This window comes from Saccopteryx leptura, chromosome 3 (genome assembly GCF_036850995.1).
Source record: "Saccopteryx leptura isolate mSacLep1 chromosome 3, mSacLep1_pri_phased_curated, whole genome shotgun sequence".
NCBI classification, from domain to species: Eukaryota; Metazoa; Chordata; class Mammalia; order Chiroptera; family Emballonuridae; genus Saccopteryx; species Saccopteryx leptura.
Window position 1 is genome coordinate 335,546,722 of NC_089505.1, and position 18,547 is coordinate 335,565,268.

Below are 18,547 nucleotides of genomic sequence, written 5' to 3' on the forward strand. Positions count from 1 at the left end.
CCTCTTTCTGTCTCTCTGTATCTCTGTCATACACAAAAAATTCACCCTGTATATTCCCCAAGTCAGGACTTACCAATCGATGATAATGATAACATCAACAACAGCTTACATTTATTGAGTTTTTACTATACCAGCCACATTATAGGTATCATTTCATTTAATACCCAAACACACTCACAGAAGGTAGGCATTAGCAAGAATTTACTGAGAGCCTGTTACACTGCCCTTGCCTTCACAGTGAGAAGAATTTTGTAGGAAGGGGAAAGCACAGGAACAAAAAATTACAAGTGATATCTGCAACAACAGGATTAGCACTCCAGGACAACAATTCCTAAAGTTGACCATGCACTAAAATCAATATTCTTAAATTAAAATTCAAACCATCTAATTGAACCATCAAGGCCTCGAATGATACAGATCCTGCCAGCTCTGAAGATCTTACCACACAATTCTCCCTGCTCTAGTAAGCCTTCACAGAAGAGGCGACATTTGAGCTGACTTTTGAAGAATGAACAGAGGAGAGAAAATAGTAAGACTGTGTAAAGGCAATGGGCATAAAAATGTATGAAGTCCAGTACTAGTGAATGGGTCCTTATATTTGAATGTAACGTGTATGGGAAAATAGTGCAAAATGTGAAGGTAGATTAGAGCCAAACTCTGCTTTTCATACCTACAAATTCTTAAGTAGAAAAATATGATCACATCTGAACTTTCAGAGGATAAACTCTGACAGTAGACTCTCAGCCAGAGATTAGAATTAGGAAGGTCAGTATGGAGGCTATAATAATGAAATAATTTACAGTAGTAGCAGCTAATAGGTATGTTAATTACATCATCCAAGATCCCAATGAACAGTTCTGTGGTAGAATTAATAAGAAACATCTTAAATAAAATGAGACAAAAATTAGGGAAGATGAAGGAGTCAGAGCATGTAGTAAAGCAGAAAGACACCGAAGTCCAAGTCCACACTTCTTTCTTAATTCAAACTGAAATTTCTCCAGCACTAAAAAAAACACACATATTGCTTAGGCAGTTCCCTGTCAAACAAAAATTAAGTTGTTATTAAAAATGAAGATGGGCCCTCGTCAGTTCGCTTAGTGGTAGAGTGTCGACTCAGTATGTGAATGTCCCAGGTTCAACTCCCAGTCAGGGCATATAGGAGAAGCAACTATCTGCTTCTCCACCCCTCCCCTCTCCCTTCTCTCTACCTCTCTCTTCTCCTCCCAAAGCCATGGCTCAGTTGGAGCAAGTTAGTCCCAGGCACTGAGGATGGCTCCATGGCCTCCCCTCAGGTGCTAAAATAGCTCAGTTGCTGAGCAACACAGCAATGGTCCCAGATAAGCAGAGCATCACCCAGTAGGGGGCTTGCAGGGTGGATCCTGGTCAGGGTACATGGGAGTCTGTCTCTCTGCCTCCCCACTTCTCACTTAAGGGAAAAAAAATGAACATGCCCTCTAACTCAGTAATTCCATTTCTCATAATGTATCCAATGGCCATAAAAGCGCAAGTATGCCAATACAGATGTACAAAGATTTTCTGTATTGATCATAAAAACTGAAAAACTGGAATTCATTTTACCCAAAGTACTGAATAAAATACACTCTGTTACACAAATAGACCTATGTACTGGTGGTATAAGAAGATAGCTAAAATATATCAGAAGTTTAAGAAAAAAAGGCAAGACACAAACCACCACCTACAGTATGAATCTCTTGTGTAAAACAAGATATGCATACATATGTGCTGAAAGAACCCACAAGAAACTGCTAATTGACATTACCCTATGGAAATAAAATTTAGGAATAAGTGAGGAAAAACTATGTTCCTTTTCTGTACCAACTGGAATTTCTACAATGTGCTCTTATTACTTTTATCTTTCCTTAATTGATATATTTAGAAGAGGAAGGAGTTTATAGATTCTGCTTAAGTGTACAGAAAATTGTGTGAAACAATTTTCAAAGACCTCCATCTAAAATTGTTTAAAATTAGAGATTTGCCACACTTAAGGAGATAAATTTCTATTTTCTAGAACACACATTTCTTAATTTCCTAAGATTAAACAGGACTTACTGAATAGGACCCAATGATTTAATATGCTTTTCTAATACTAGATAACAAATATCATAAAATTCTTAGATTACTAATAACTAAAAACTGAGTATTTTTTTAAAGTTTTTGCTATAATAGAAATAAAATAGTAATAAAATAGCAGTTTATATCTGTACAGAACTTTACAGGTTACAAAAAGCTCTGACACTCATCATCTTTGTTCCTCACAACACTGAGGTAGATAAGGCAAGTAATATAATACTAGCTCCATTTTAGATTAGGTATCTGAAATTTAGAGAAGTTACACAATGTACCTAGGGTTAAAGAGCCAATAAAGAAAAACCCAAGAAATGATGCTTGGTCTTCCAGTTCTACATCACTCCAAATAAGCACTGTCATGGTGTATTAAGGGCTAGGTTTACAACAGCGAGGCAGGGCTCACCAAAAATCTTGCAATGACAGGCAGTCTTCCAAAAGAAGAATGTACAATACAAAAATAAAATACATAAAGGTGGGCCTGACTGACGAAAGAGAAATAGAACTGGGAGAAATGCCAAGAAGAAAAACTAAGGTGAAGACTGGGCAGTTTACCAATAACAGAAGCAAAAAAAAAAAAAATACCTTTATAAGCTTAATTTACTTAGTTAAGGTAGAAGAAGAGAAAGGCTATTGGAGGACTGTGTTGTAACATAAAAAAAAAATCATAAAAGTGTTTATAATCCAATCAAAAGATTTAGAGAAGATGTGATGGCGCGTGATGTGTGTGATGTATTTAATCAGAGATTAAGACCTGGCACATGATTGCTACGAAAAATTCTAAGGGTCTAATCCTATGGTGCATGGTCATGTTAATGCTGTGGCCTGGAACTTTAAGAGGCATGTGTGAAATTTACTCAGAATTCAATCTCACTCTATGTGAGACACCAAATAAGGAGCAAGAATTACTTTCCACACAAAAGGAGCCCACACAAAATACTGTAGTGTAGCACTGAACAGCAGGTGCTCAGGTTGAAAAATCTGTGTAAGGGGCCACGGACACCAGAACAAATAACTGAGTAAGGCCACCCTGGTCTAAAAGGAACCATGGGTCTTTAATCCTGATAAGCAGACTTTCCAGGAGAATTCTTACAGCAAACATTTACTGCTTACATAGCCCAAACAAGTTCCTTGAGGAGCAGCAATCTTATTGTCCCTTACTGTAACAGAAGAAAAGATTAAAGATCCACCAGTTTTGATTCCCAATGTCACTAGATACCTCTTCTAACATCTCACATTCATTTCAGGAGTTATTTTAGAAATTTTTTAAAATGTGATTAATTCCTGATATGTTGTTTTGATTTGGGGTTTGGTAAACAAACAAACAAAAAATCTGTTACTTTTGCCATAGTAAATCACTACTTCCCCACCCTCAGACCATGTATTTCTAATAGTTAGCTCCGGGTTAGATACATGACCTAGGTCTAAGCCAATTTACCACATCACATCCGATGGCCACACCAATTTGCTCAGAGAAAGTCACATGACCCATTCAGAAGCAGGGAGGTACAGGACTGCTGGATTTGAACCAGAAAGATCTAGCCCAGGTAGCTGCTGGCAGACATCTTGTACCTATGAAGTAAGAGTCTGGATGAGAGTAGAATCAATACAAAGGCATCAGAACAATGAGATAGTCAAGTAATTCATTTCACCTTGGGTCAAGCCCTGCATGAAACTAGCCCTGGAAAAAGTTTTGGTATGTGAGCAAATCAATTCCCTTTTTGGCTTAAGCCAGTTTAGCCCTGGTTATCTGTAATACAACCAAAAGTAGAAACTGATGAAATAAATTTGAAATTGAAACCAAAAGCTGGGAAAGGTCTTGAAAAAGAGGTTTATATAAAGCACAAACCACTGACCAACTCTAGAAATGCTAGTGGCGACTCCTAGTATTTAACAGCATGAGATCTCTGAAGCTTATTTCTGTTTTCTGTCCCCAAACAAAGGGGGTACAGTAATTGGGGGCAGGAAAAGTCTTTTCAAAGAAACACAGAGACTTTTCTTTAGTCTCCTTTTTGCCTTCATATTCTTAGTACTGCCTCCACCAGCTAGCTAATAAATATTTAGTCCAAATTGTATTAATATTGCATTTAGGTTTCTCATTTTATAGAACTCCTCCAATGCCTCAGTTTCCATTAGTTTTTATGACACACATTATATAATCACACACAACAGTGACCAAAACCCCATGCTGAAAATGAATTGTTTAGAGAAACTTGAGGAGTTAAGTAGCAATCTCGGAAATTCCTAAATCTCAAAAATAATACATAAACTTATATGTAAGACTTTATCTGAACACCTATCAAGCCTCAGATTCCAACATCTTTGTGACCAAAATATCTCCCCCTCTTCCTCCTTCTCTCTTGGGAAAAGGAGTTTAATGGGGCTCTCAGGTACTCAACATAAGACAAACACTGGGAAAAACAGCAGAGCCACTCAGTCACATCTTTCTACTCCTCACCACTCTACCTCATCCCATTCCAAAAAAGGAGTCTTGAAAATATAAAATAGCCAAGGTTTTAAACAATAAAAAATGTATGTCCCAGAAAAAAAAAATCTGCTCAACACAAAGTACATACATTAGGAAACATAACTAGAATATTTTAACCATTATTATATACAAAAGGGCAGAGAGAGGTTGTCTTTCATGAAATCTGGATTGCAGATGTCTAACTCCCCCCAAAAAAAGATTAATAATCTATCACAAAGTCCCATAACTACTGATTCAAAATGAAAGCTTTCACTACTTACACCATATGTAAATATACATATATACACGCTGCTTATAATCTCTTGATCTGAAGAGAAAGAGAACTGATACTCTACTGTGAAAATGGTCAGTGGGCAGACATTTTAAAATCCTTTCCCACATGAAAAGATTCCTGAAAAAGAGATCAGAAGACAACAAAAAAAGCACTCAATATATCTGAGTTGTAAATCCTACATGAACTAGTATCTATTACACAAAGGGGGAAATGCAACAAAGTGATTAGGAAAGTCAAACATGAATTTGTCCAATATCACAGACACAAATGTAAACCCCAAAAAGCACATTATGGGCTAGAAATCCACACATATAAAAAAAAAGTCTATTATTAATAATGAAATACCAAACTTTGAAGTTCCAAAAAAATCTTAAATCAATATAAAGTTGGTGGTATGCCTTCACCAAAAAAAAGAAAGAAAGAAAAAATCTGTTTGAAGTAGTATATAATTAAGATCGAGGCAGAACACATATCTTTAAAAGACAACAAATCAAGCATTTACTAAAAAGGCTATTACGTTCAATGCATTAATTCTAAGGGCATTAAGATAAAATTAGTATATCTTGAATAACCATTGCTTCACTCTATAAAGAAACTATCACTATACCTAAAAATATAAGCTCTAGCTACGCCATGTATACCTTTCATTAACAAAGAAAATTCAAAGTACCAATGGTGGATGCTAGATTTTGTCCTTGGTTTCACGGTCCTTTGTATTATTCTACTCAAACACACCTGATAGATAATGCTCATGATGCAAAGACGCTCCCATCCACATAAGTAGAATAACAGGATGAGGATGACAATATCAACAGCAAATACATAGGGCTTTTTATGTGCCAGGTATTGTTCCTAGCACTTTACATATATGTGATCTTCAGAACAACTCAATGAAGTAAGGTAGTTTTCTTATCCCTTTTAGCAGATGAAAAAAATAAATCAGAGAAGTTAAGAAACTCACGCAAGTTCACACTGCTAGTATGTCACAGGGCTGGGATTCAAACCTGGACAGTCTGGCTCCATAGTCTGTGCTCTTGGCTCACGTCTAACAATTAGCTTTAATTTCAACCCTTTCTTTCCCTCTAATCTACTTTACCAATCTATGATTAAGTTTCTTATCTGGAAAATGGGTCAATAATAGTTCTTGCTTCATATGATTCAATCCTTATATGAGGACTAAATACAGTAATATATGTAATGTGTTTACAATAGCACCTGGCACATACAAATAATATATAAGTAGTTGCTCTTAAATTATCTACCAAATGTATATATCAGTGGAGTTGAGAATCATTGTCAGTGAGAATTTACCAAGCACAATGGCCTTAAATGTGTCATTCACAATTCTAAAGTGATGGCTAAATAAAATTTGATTTCCCAATTATTTCCAATATGAAATAACAAGTCCATCACCTTCAGGAAAATACAAATGCAGGGTGGGACAAAGTAGGTTTATAGTTGTGAGTACATGAAACAGAGTTTATTCTTGTATTAGTATTCATTAATTACTTACTGTATTACTTTCTACATGAACAGCGGTAAATCTACTTTTGCCCCACTCTGCACATAACTTAGAAGCTGCTTTCTTCAGTTTGGAATTTCCTCTCCATTATTTTGTGCTCTCTCACCCCAGCCCCAGCCAATATCACAGACATAGGTATGATCCTGATAAAGGTAGATACTAAAATTTCTCCTCAGTACCGAATTCAAAGTTAATATAAGTGTTAAGACACAAAATTTATTTGGTATTTTAATGTCAGTCTCCTCTGTACAGCTGGGGTACTACTCTCAGAGTGTACCTTCCCCAAAGACTAAAAAATATGGAGACTAAAAGGACAATAGCAATCCTCTAGTGGAGTCTGGTGCTGATCAACATTTAGATTTGCTTCTAATATCCTGTTGTGACAACACTCTTGTACGTGTGTCACCATATAACTGTGCCAGAATTTCTCAGGTATAGAAACAGGAGAACTACTAGATGGGCCTTAGGGTACATATACATTCAATTCTGCAAGGGATTATCAAACTACTCCTGAAAATAGTTGCACTACTTTATACTGCAAAGAGTATGAAAGTATATATAGTATACATAAGGCAAGTGGGGTGTGTGGAGAAAATACCATTGCTTCAAGTTCAAAAACCAACCTGAATTTATAGTTAATTAGCTTAGTAATTTGTCTTTCCTCCTCCTGAAACCCCATTAAACTGATAAAGAATTATTTTAAATAAAATAAAATAGTAACAAAAGAATCAGCACAAGAAAGTATAAGGGTTTTTTTTTTAATTTTTTATTTTTCTGAAGTTGGAAACGGGGAGGCAGTCAAACAGACTCCCGCATGCGCCCGACCAGGATCCACCTGGCATGCCCACCAGGGGGTGATGCTTTGTCCATCTGGGGCGTTGCTCTGTTGCAACCAGAGCCATTCTAGTGCCTGAGGCAGAGGTCATAGAGCCATCCCCAGTGCCCGGGACAACTTTGCTCCAATGGAGCCTTGGCTGCGGGAGGGGAAGAGAGAGACAGAGAGGAAGGAGAGGGGGAGAGGGGGAGAAGCAGATGGGCGCTTCTCCTGTGTGCCCTGGCCGGGAATCGAACCCGGGACTCCTGCACGCCAAGCCGATGCTCTACCACTGAGCCAACCGGCCAGGGCCTAGTATAATAAGTTTGGAAACACTTTTACAGAGAGAGTCACTGCCAAGAGCAGGCCAAGAGGGCCTGCAACAAAAGAAGTGATTACCAAGTGAACTCCAGAGTGACTCCAAATTAGGAACATTAGCTGGAGAGGGTGGACGTGAAAAGAGGGACGGAAAAAGTAGTTAGCTTTTTCCAAGGAGGCTGGAAAGAAGAAAATGGAACAGGAATTGACTCCTCATCCTTACTCTGCTCCTATCACCATCTTTGTACATGAAGTTTATATGCATCTGGCATTTATCCCCAGGCCAAAAATGCAGCAGGGGAGTAACTCCTCTCTCAAGTAACTGAACAAACTGCTTCTAAGGGCCTTTCCCCTAAAAGCAAGTAGCTCCCAGGGCATTTACCCTCACATTATAACCTGCCAGTTAAAATCATTGTCCCAGTGCTCCAAGACAGCAGATCAGCCTTCCCGCTGCTCAGCCCTACCACGAGCAACACCAGGATAACTAGAGCAAGTGAAACAATAACCCCAGAGGAAATAAGAGATGATTCAAGAAGCAAAAATAACTTTATCAAACCTTTATTATTTGGTGCCGGATGGACCGAACAGAGTATCATCCCAGCATGCCAAGGTTGCAGGTTCCATCCCCAGTCAGGGCACATACGAGAGACAACCAGTGAGTGCACAACTAAATGGAACAACTAAGTGGAACAACGAGTTGATGCTTCTAGCTCACTCTCTCCTTTACTCTTTCTGTCTTTCTCTCTCAAATCAGTGGAAAATTTGGGGGAAAAAAACCCTTATTATTCTTAAAATGAGAAAAGCTTCTGTATCCATATCTTAGCATCAAGGTATTATGGAAAAAAATAATCAAAACAACAGTTCTTGTAAATTAAAATATAACAGCAGAATTTAAAAATTCAGTTAGAAGAGTCAGGAAAAAAAAGGACGAAACCACCCCCACTATACCCTCTATAAAGGCCAAAAGAGAGAGAGAGAGAATCTAGGAGAAATAACAAAAATAAAACTGAGGGGAGTCACCAGCTATGAAGAAAACAGAGGGGAAAATTATCAAAGAAACGTTTCCAAAGCTGAAGGAAAACATTAATATTTATTTGAAACAAACTACTGAATGCAAGCATAGCTAATAAAAAGGACATACACCTAGGTGTATCTTCTTCCTTCCACAACTTAAGTCTAACAAGTTCCAGAGGTAAGGGAAGGAAACCTACCAAACAGGACAACAGGAGCAGCACTGGATGGGAGAGGGCAATGAAGGAAGCTCGCAAAGCTCTGACAGACACTCGTTTTCAATGTAAAAGTCTGCATAAGCTAACTACCAAACCAAGTGTGAAAGCAAAATAAAGGCATTTTCAGATATGCAAGGACTCAAAAAGTTGACTCTTCTCTTGAATCATGAAGAAGATAGTTTAGGAAAAATACAAAACAAGGGTGAAAACCAAGGAAATAGAAAATATACAAGAAAACAGTGGCACTAACCCAGGAGTCCAGTGAAAAGAAATTCCAAGGATGCAGCTGTACAGCAGACCTAAAAAGCAATGAGTCCACATTAGAACAAGAACTCACGATGCCCCAAAGACTGTCTTCTCAAAAAAGAACCACATAAATTCCAGGAAACAGACAAAATGAGTAAGAAACTAGAAGACAATAGCAAAATGATAGAGATGGCATATGCTACTTCTCTCAACACAAAGAAAATAAGAAAACTCCAGGAAAAATAAAAAGATTATATAATAATATCATCATCCCAACATAGATCCAGCAAACTACCGTAAAATGTGGCAATAATTTTGAGCAACTGATTAAGCATAAAAAATAAATAAATTCATTTGAACCAGATGCTGGAACATTCTCCTTCAGGTGACCTAAAAGTATGACATTGGACTTTTAGAGATGAAAATTTAGCAGATCATTGTTTCTTCTTTCAAGATGTCCTCTGCCCTCTTTTCTCTGACTCCTTCATTCATTCACTCATTCATTCATTCAACTGGTGTTTACTGAGAATCCTACATGCCAGGCACTGTCCTAGGAGCAGAGGAAAAACAATGAACAAAGGCAAAACCCTGCCACAGTGGAATCTGCACTCTAATGAGATGGCACCTCTTCCAAGAGTCTGCTAAAAGGTTCCCTCTCCTGGGAAGCTCTCTCTGAACTTCCATACCACGTGCTTCACCTATTCTACTCCTAGAGAACTCTACTCACAGAAAGGAATTTAGTTTTTTATGTGCCTATTACTTAGTTCAGCTAATGTGTAAACAATGCAACGACATCTGTTAGAGTTACCTGTACCGTCAGTCCAGAGCACTGGGCCTAGATGAAAAATTGTGTTTTGAACTTTTCCATTCAACAAAAATGTAAATAAAACTGCCAAATAAAATGTCAAGTACTACACAAATGTTACTTATTATTTAACAGATGAGGAAACTGAAGTCCTTGTCAATTAACTGACTTGCCATGATCACAAAACTAGTTTGTGGAAGAGCCAAAGCTAAAATTCACTGTGCTAGGCTGAATTAAAATAAGTACTCTAATCAATAGAAGGACCAGACTGGAAGAAAATAACCTTAGGCATTTTCTTAGAACATTTCCATGCACACAGTAAACGCCTAAGACATAGATTCTATTTCTTCCATATGTCAAGGCATAACATTACAATTAGGAAAGATAATTTTGAAAGCCTCTAATCAAAAATATATCTTTAAAAAGCTTCCATTTCACAGAGTTGTGCTTTTCTACTTTGCAATACTTGAAAGACATAAATGTTTAGAGATGTTAATGGCATTTATTTTTAAGTACACTAGCTTTTTAACTATTTCTTCACAAGGTGTGGTAGGCAGAGAGACACGAGTAGAGCAAAGACGAGGGTCACCAGGGCATAAGGCCCAGGTGCCTAGCAACAGGAAAAACTGGAAAATTAAGGTCCTGTCCCCAGGATAAGCTTTCCTCCCCCAGCATGTCATTGGTTATATATAATTTAGATCCTCTGACTTTTCGTATCGCTAGTCATGTGGTTCGGACCCTCCCCTGGCCTCTCCTCCCCTGGCCTCTCCTCCCCGGGCCTCTCCTCCCCGGGCCTCTCCTCCCCGGGCCTCTCCTCCCCTGGCCTCTCCTCCCCGGGCCTCTCCTCCCCTGGCCTCTCCTCCCCGGGCCTCTCCTCCCCGGGCCTCTCCTCCCCTGGCCTCTCCTCCCCGGGCCTCTCCTCCCCGGGCCTCTCCTCCCCTGACCTCTCCTCCCCTGGCCTCTCCTCCCAGGGCCTCTCCTCCCCGGGCCTCTCCTCCCCGGGCCTCTCCTCCCCTGACCTCTCCTCCCCTGGCCTCTCCTCCCCGGGCCTCTCCTCCCCGGGCCTCTCCTCCCCTGACCTCTCCTCCCCTGGCCTCTCCTCCCCTGGCCTCTCCTCCCCAGGCCTCTCCTCCCCTGGCCTCTCCTCCCCTGGCCTCTCCTCCCCTGGCCTCTCCTCCCCAGGCCTCTCCTCCCCTGGCCTCTCCTCCCCAGGCCTCTCCTCCCCTGACCTCTCCTCCCCTGGCCTCTCCTCCCCTGGCCTCTCCTCCCCTGACCTCTCCTCCCCTGACCTCTCCTCCCCTGGCCTCTCCTCCCCTGGCCTCTCCTCCCCTGACCTCTCCTCCCCGGGCCTGTTGCTAGTCATGCAGGCCAGACTCCCTTCGATGAGGAACAAACAGGGGGCCAGAAAATAACTCTTAAGCATTAAGCCCCAGGACAATGAGGTTCTGACCCACATCAAATACAAATAAATAGGACTCAGTTGAGTTTCAGGTCCAAGCCCAGAAAAATAGTAAAACTAAACAAGTGACACCATGGCTGGCATCAAGACCAGCTGCACTGACTGTAATGATCCCCTGGCACCGACCAATCAGTTTCAGTCTCTGAAATATGCATAAGTAACCACCAAACTTAATTCTAAACCTTTGTCTTTTCCTAGATGCTTCCCAAAGAAAAGGTACAGATCATTGCATAAAACCTCTGAAAGCTATATTTTGAAGCTCCTTCTGTAATATCTATGCTGACAATCAGATGATTGGTTTTACAACTTTTCAAATACGTACAGTGCTCATATAACTATTAACAGACTGTCAAGCAGTCCTGCAAACGGATAGTAGAAAGACCAACAACAAAAGGCAAAAGACTGACACCAAAAAGAAATGAGAACCAATACACATATGGAAAGATGCTCAGTTTACCTAGTCATCAAAATATGTAAAATAATTAATAGTAAAAATAACAGTAATAATAGCAGCTAAAATTCATTGTGCTCTTTCTTTAAGTAAGAGTGAATATGCCAAAAATATGTACCTAATTAATTAATCAACCAATTACCAAACAGATACGAAACTACTTGGGAAAACAGGAAAAGTTTCAAAGAGGAGGTAGTATTTGAACTAGTCTTTTGTGGATGCAAATTCACTGTGGCAAGTGGGAGGAGCTGAGGGGACAGACGACTCAGAAGTGGATGAGAGGATAAGGCAATATTATACACAAAACCACTAAAACATGAATACAACTTTCAACTGTAGGAGGCAGTTCATATTGTGAAGCGGGAATCTAAAGTTGATAATGTTAGTGACAACTTATAAAACTATACAGATGGAAGGTAAGATATTAACAATACTGTACTTTAGGCTAAAAAGGTCACACTTAAATGCTTTTTAAAAACTATGTAACTTAATCAAATTTGTTTTCCCCTGTGCCTTTAATTTTCAGGAAACATTTGATCAAAAACAGATAGCAACTGATAATTAATCAAGAACATTTCATCACTAATGAGATTCCTTTCAAAGAGAAACTTGATTCTACAAAAAGTAGGTTACTTAGGTAGTTTTTCAAAAGTCATTCTTCTTAAAGCAAATCAAAAATCTAAAAGAAACTTGCAACCTAATTTCTTGAGGTTGAGACTTGTTTGGAGGTTCTAGCAGGGGAGCGCAGCTACTCGTATACCCTTGACCGAAGAACGGTCCTCTCCTCTAGCGGGGAAGGTCGTCCTCTTCCACCAAGCGCGCAGCTTCGGGAGGGACGCACATGGAGTGGTGAGGGAGGAAGGGGACACCCGCCTAGCCAGCCAGATCAGCCGAATCAACCCTGGCTATCAATGGGGTGACAAATGTCGCAGCCAGATCGCCCTCACATCTGCAACCTAATTTCTTTAGCAAGCAAATATATTGTTCAAAAATAAAGTAAAATAATCTTCTCACATAAAAAAATCTGAGATCTTATCACAATCATACCCACACCTCAGAAAACACTGAAGGATATTGTTTTTCAAACTGAGAAATGTAGAAAAGAATAAATAGCAATTAAATGCAGGCCGTGGACGGGTAGCTCAGTTAGTTGGAGTGTTGTGCCAATAGGCAACAGTTACTGATTCAATCCCTGGTCAGGACAGATACAGGAATCAACCAATAAATGCCAAAACAATTAGAACAACAGACTGATGTGTCTATCTGTCTCTCTCTCCTTCCTCTCTCTAAAATCAATTTTTAAAAATTTTTAAAAGATCAATAAAAAGCATAAATACCATATATAAGTAAATAGAAACACTAACAATATAGAATAAGAATGTCTTGTACTGTTTAAAGTGAATATAGAATTAAAAGAAACAGCAAAGCATATAACAAAAACAAAAGAGCATAGAACCCTAAAGAAAAAAAGGGTCCCATACTCATAAGAAATGATTGATTGTCTGTGACCATCAAAACAGTAACTACTAGAGTGAGTTTTAATAGATCACAGACAACTGTTTCACTGGTCACATTTTTGAAAGCTAGACAATCAGTAACAGCCATGACTCTAAAATTCAGACAATCAAGTTATCACTCCAGTGAACATTACTATAAAATGATCAAATATTTACAATGTCAAGGCACTTAAAAAAATGGGGTGATAGATATCCATATATTGCTAACCTTCAAAACAATGGTATTCTTTTCAGATAATACATAAATGAAGGAAAAACAGGGTACAAATAATCTTGAGGTTTAACAGGTGCTGTTATCAAGGCAACGCCCAGAGATAATATACCTACAGCTCCTGATCCATCTCATGCAGCTCTGGGTTCTTCTTCCTGTCTGGGAGTCAGATTCTCCCATGCCACCCCAGGCCCAAGGATCACTGTTCTATAAGAATAGCAATTAGATTATTCCTAATGTATGACTCTGCAACATGTTCAGTAGATTCAGTCTTCTAAAGAACAATACATCTGGACTAAAATCTTTCCTTTCCTAACTGGTTAAAGAGATTTCTAAAGATAAGGATCCCATCCATATTCACCTCACAGAACTATAGTATACCTTCACAGTTTGTAATTATTGACAAGAAGTACTAGGATCAAATACTTTGTAGCTACTCAAAATGGTAACATTAACATTTAAAATCAAAATAATAGATTTTCTATTCCACACACTTTTACTTCATATTTCTAACTGGTAACTTAAAGTACCAAATGCACTGAGTTTATCCCTAACATGGATTTTTTTTTTTCTTTTAGGTGAGAGGAGGGGAGATAGTGAGACAGACTCCTGCATGCGCCCGCTGGGATCCACCCAGCAATCTCGTCTGGGGCCAATGTTCAAATCAACCGGAGCTATCCTCAGCACCCACAGTAACGCTGGAACCAATCCAGCACCGGCTCTGGGAGAGGAAGAGGGAAAAAAGGGGGAGAGAGAGGAGGGAGAAACAGATGGTCCCTTCTCCTGTGTGCCCTGACCAGGAATTGAACCCAGAATATACATACACCAGGCCGACGCTCTATCCACTGAGCCACTAGCCAGGGCCTTACATGGTTTTAAAACACATCTCTAACTGCAGTATAATTATTTTCAATTAAAGCACTGTTCTGCCAGTCAAGCATCATCTCATTTACATAAATGTTAGTTAAGCACCACAGAAATTCCCAAATATATAACTAGAATGTCACAAATCACTTAATCCATTCTGTTAAAACAGAAATTATTTAAAACTTCAGTTTCATTTCCTTTAAAAAAAATCCTGTTTATTTTCTCTAACAACAACAACAACAAAAATAGTAGGATAAACTTACAACTTACATCCCATCAAACTTTAAAATGATTCTGGTTAACCACAAATTGACTCAAGTAGTTAAGTATTTTTCTGAATGTATTTTACTGAGACATGTCTGACAACATATAATAATGGCATATAATAACTGGATTACTATTTTACAGAATTAAAAATTATTTCACTGATTATTCTTAGTCATTCACAGATAAAAAGGATACTCTTGTCCTTATAAATTATCCAAGAAAACTAGATGCATTGCTTGCCAAAAGTAAACAATTTTATAAATAACTTTTACCTTAGGGTTAAAATATATCCATATAAAACTGTAACACCTTTCACTGATCTGAATTCACAAAAATTTTCACCAAGTTATATTCTAGCTCTATCACTTTCAAACATCCTGACAATACTGGGAAAAATAAAGACAAAAATCATTTTCAATTATTTTTAAAAATTCAGAAATATAAAACTTCAACTCTTTCACAGCCATAGATTATAATATAGAAAACTAAAATAAAAAGCCATAAATACTATGAACTTCACATTCTAGCCATAATTTATTGAATTCAGATTAATAAAAGATATACACAATGATTCCAAATGACAACGAGGAGTACCATAGTAGTTTCTTGGTGACTTACCAAAAATTATCCCAATAAATAAACTAAACAATCATGACTCCTAAATTTGCCATAAAAGATACGTGACTGGTTCTCATGCCTCATACTAGATCCCTTTATATTCTAAAACCTTTTCTTTTTCACACTAGTATTTTCTTTGTAACAAAACACTAGCTAGTCAAATTCTAAATTTGGATCTTTAGAAATGAAACTAACAAAGCAATTTAAAAAATACTTACTGTCTTGTTTCGTAATCTAATTATATCCGAGACAGAGCCAGCTCCACAGTACTCCATAACAATCCAGAGGTCTGTATTCTTAAAGTAACTGCCATAGTACTTTACAACATAGGGGCTATAGAAAAACATATAGACAATTAAACAGTAAATTCCCAAAGAAAATTACTTCTTAATCCCAAAATAAAGTATTTCAACATTTCATAATGTTTCAGTAAGTACATTTAATGACTAAACTTGAATTATACATTAAATTGTCTATATGTAAGCTTCACCAACTGTGTGTAATTAGGTTGTTTTGTTTTGTTTAAGGTGAGAAGAGGGAAGATAGTGAGGCAGACTCCCACATGTGCCCCAACAGGGATCCACCCAGCAACCCCATCTGGGACCCATACTCAAATACCAAGCTATTTTTAGCACCTAAGGCTGATGTCCTCCAACAGAACTATACTCCATGCCTGGGACCACACTCAAACCAACTGACCACTAGCTGTAAGAGGGCAAGAGGGAAAGAAAGGGGAGATGGAGTGGGGGAGAAGCAGATGGTCACTTCTCCTATGTGGCCTGACCAGAAATCAAACTCGGGACATCCACATGCAAGGCCGACACTCTATCCACTAAGTTATTGACCAGGGCCTGTAATTATGTTTTAATTCATGGATAAAATTTAACAGGATTACAAACCAGAGGAGGCCCATATGTTTTCAGTGATTCCCAAGAAACAGGCTTTGTTTTGGTAAAGAACTGCTATTTAACATAAGGTACAAATGACAGTATTTTTACTTAACAAAAGCATTTTAAATATAAATCTTCTAAAGGATTTTCATTCAGTCAAATATTGACACTCAATGTTAAAATACTTATATTTCAGCACTGGGCAGGAGATCAGCTGGTTGGAGGGTCGTCCCCACGTGCTGAGGTTGTGGGTTCTATCCCCGGTCAAGAATCAACTAATGACAGCAGGAATAAATGGAAGAACAAGTGGAACAAGTCAATGCTTCTCTTTCTCTCCCTCCCTCCCTCTCTCTCTCCCTCTCTCTCTCTCTCTCTTTCCACCCCTAAAAATTAATTTTAAAAAATATTTCAATGAAACCACAATTTTTTTTTGTATTTTTCTGAAGTTGGAAACGGGGAGGCAGTAAAACAGGCTCCCGCATGCACCCGACCAGGATCCACCCGGCACGCCCACCAGGGGGCGATGCTCTGACCATCTGGGGCGTTGCTCTGTTGCAACCAGAGCCATTCTAGTGATTGAGGCAGAGGCCATAGGCCATAGAGCCCATCCTCAGTGCCCGGGCCAACTTTGCTCCAATGGAGCCCTGGCTGCAGGAGGGGAAGAGAGAGACAGAGAGGAAGGAGGGAGGGAAGGGTGGAGAAGCAGATGGGTGCTTCTCCTGTGTGCCCTGGCCAGGAATCGAACCCGGGACTCCTGCATGCCAGGCTGATGCTCTACCACTGAGCCAACCGGCCAAGGCCAATTTTTTTTTTTAATTCTCTTTTATTTTGGCTTTGAAAATCCTGGAGGGAAAAAAAACTTTTATATATATATATATATATATATATATATATATATATACACACACATTTTTTTTTTTTTGCTTTCAATTCAGATAATTAAAATTATTAACAATTTAAAATGTATCTAAACTTAGGTTTTACGTCTTTCAGAGCAGAATAAACTGTGTTTATAGCCAAGTAGTTTTAGGAATACTTACAAAGGGAAAAATAAGGATACTACGTACACTGAAGTGTAAAACATCTTGCAGAACTCAAGCAAACTATCCATGATCACTTAAAGAGATAGAAAATACAAGCTAGCATAAGAGGACCATGGTGGATCCATTAGAAAAAACTTTGTAGAAAGAGAGGGAGCTAAATCATGGAGGTAAAACAAACTTTAAAAAGTGGGTGGGCGTATCTCCACAAAGCTGAGAAGGTCGTCTCCCTTTAAATCAAAAGCAAAATAAGCTGATCACATTGCTCTCCTGTTTAAAGGAAAAGAAAAAGCTCCAAAATAAAAAAGTCTTCACTGCCTCATTGTACATAAAAGACCTTTCAAAGTCTACCTCTCTATCTACATCTCTAATTACTCCCCATCTCACACCTTAAATTTATAGACATACTCAATTTTGCTAAGTGTTGGGAATAAAAAGTACATATTAGGAATTCGTAAGTGTTCACTGAACCATTTAAATAAAGTGCTTGTTTACAAACAAATGAAACGAATATACAGACCCAGAATCCCAACCTATGGGAAACAATAAAAAGCTTTCCTTATATACATTTCTATGGAGTATGAGTGCCTGTGCAAAAATCTTTACAGAGATCATTGCTCTTATACCTGTCTGTGCATCAGAACCACCCTACCCAGCTCAGACTTTAGAGGTTCTAATACAGTAGATCTTTTAAAAACTTTATAGGTGCTGCTGATACAGACCCACAGTTAAACTTCACTCCAGAAGACAAACTGCGTATCCTTCAGAAAACTCTTTAAATATTCATTTTCTTATTCAAAATTCTGAAAGGTATTAACAGTGAGTTCAAGATTATATTCACTGAAAAGTACACATAAAGTGTGTATGTATTTTATTTTGCAATATATACTAAGTACTCAGCAATTCTAAGGGTACAAATGACACCTCTTACGAAAATTAGTGGTTCTAACATGGGCAGCTAATTGAAAAGACAACTCTTTCTCTCTTTAGGGGTGAGTCAAGAGAAAGCCTTTGGAGCAAGGTAAAATTCTCTTCAAAAAGTAATTTGTGGCCCATTCTGATACACAATCAAGTAGATAGATCAAAGTTCAATAGTTCTATGAAGTAAAACATGGCCTCAATAATTTTAACCTAGAAAAGTAAGCAGATAGAACTAAAGAGCCACATTAAGGACACACACCCAAATATAGTTTCTATCATTTACTTAGCATTCATTCATTGACTCTATACTTAAGTCACACATAAGACCACATGTTCGATATGCAGTGGTGAACTAGACACAATTCTCTCCTAGAGCATTCATCCACATGAAATGCACAGACGTTAGAGAAGTAAAACCACAAATATAATTAACTTTGGAAAGAAAAGAAAGATGCTATGAGATAAAATGGCTGAGATTTTATTTTGCATTCATCAGTTCTGCAAACAAAATTGTTCCTAGTTCAT

The 18,547-nt window shown here is 38.4% G+C and overlaps 1 protein-coding gene across 1 annotated transcript in view; it reads right to left on the reverse strand.

The window, feature by feature from the left end:
* The window catches only part of STK3 (serine/threonine kinase 3), a 374,136-nt gene that overhangs the window by 281,502 nt on the left and 74,087 nt on the right, over positions 1-18,547 (reverse strand). The window contains exon 4 of the mRNA XM_066379205.1: positions 15,390-15,504. Coding sequence (XP_066235302.1) covers positions 15,390-15,504 — 115 coding nt within the window. The remainder of the gene's footprint in view (positions 1-15,389; positions 15,505-18,547) is intronic.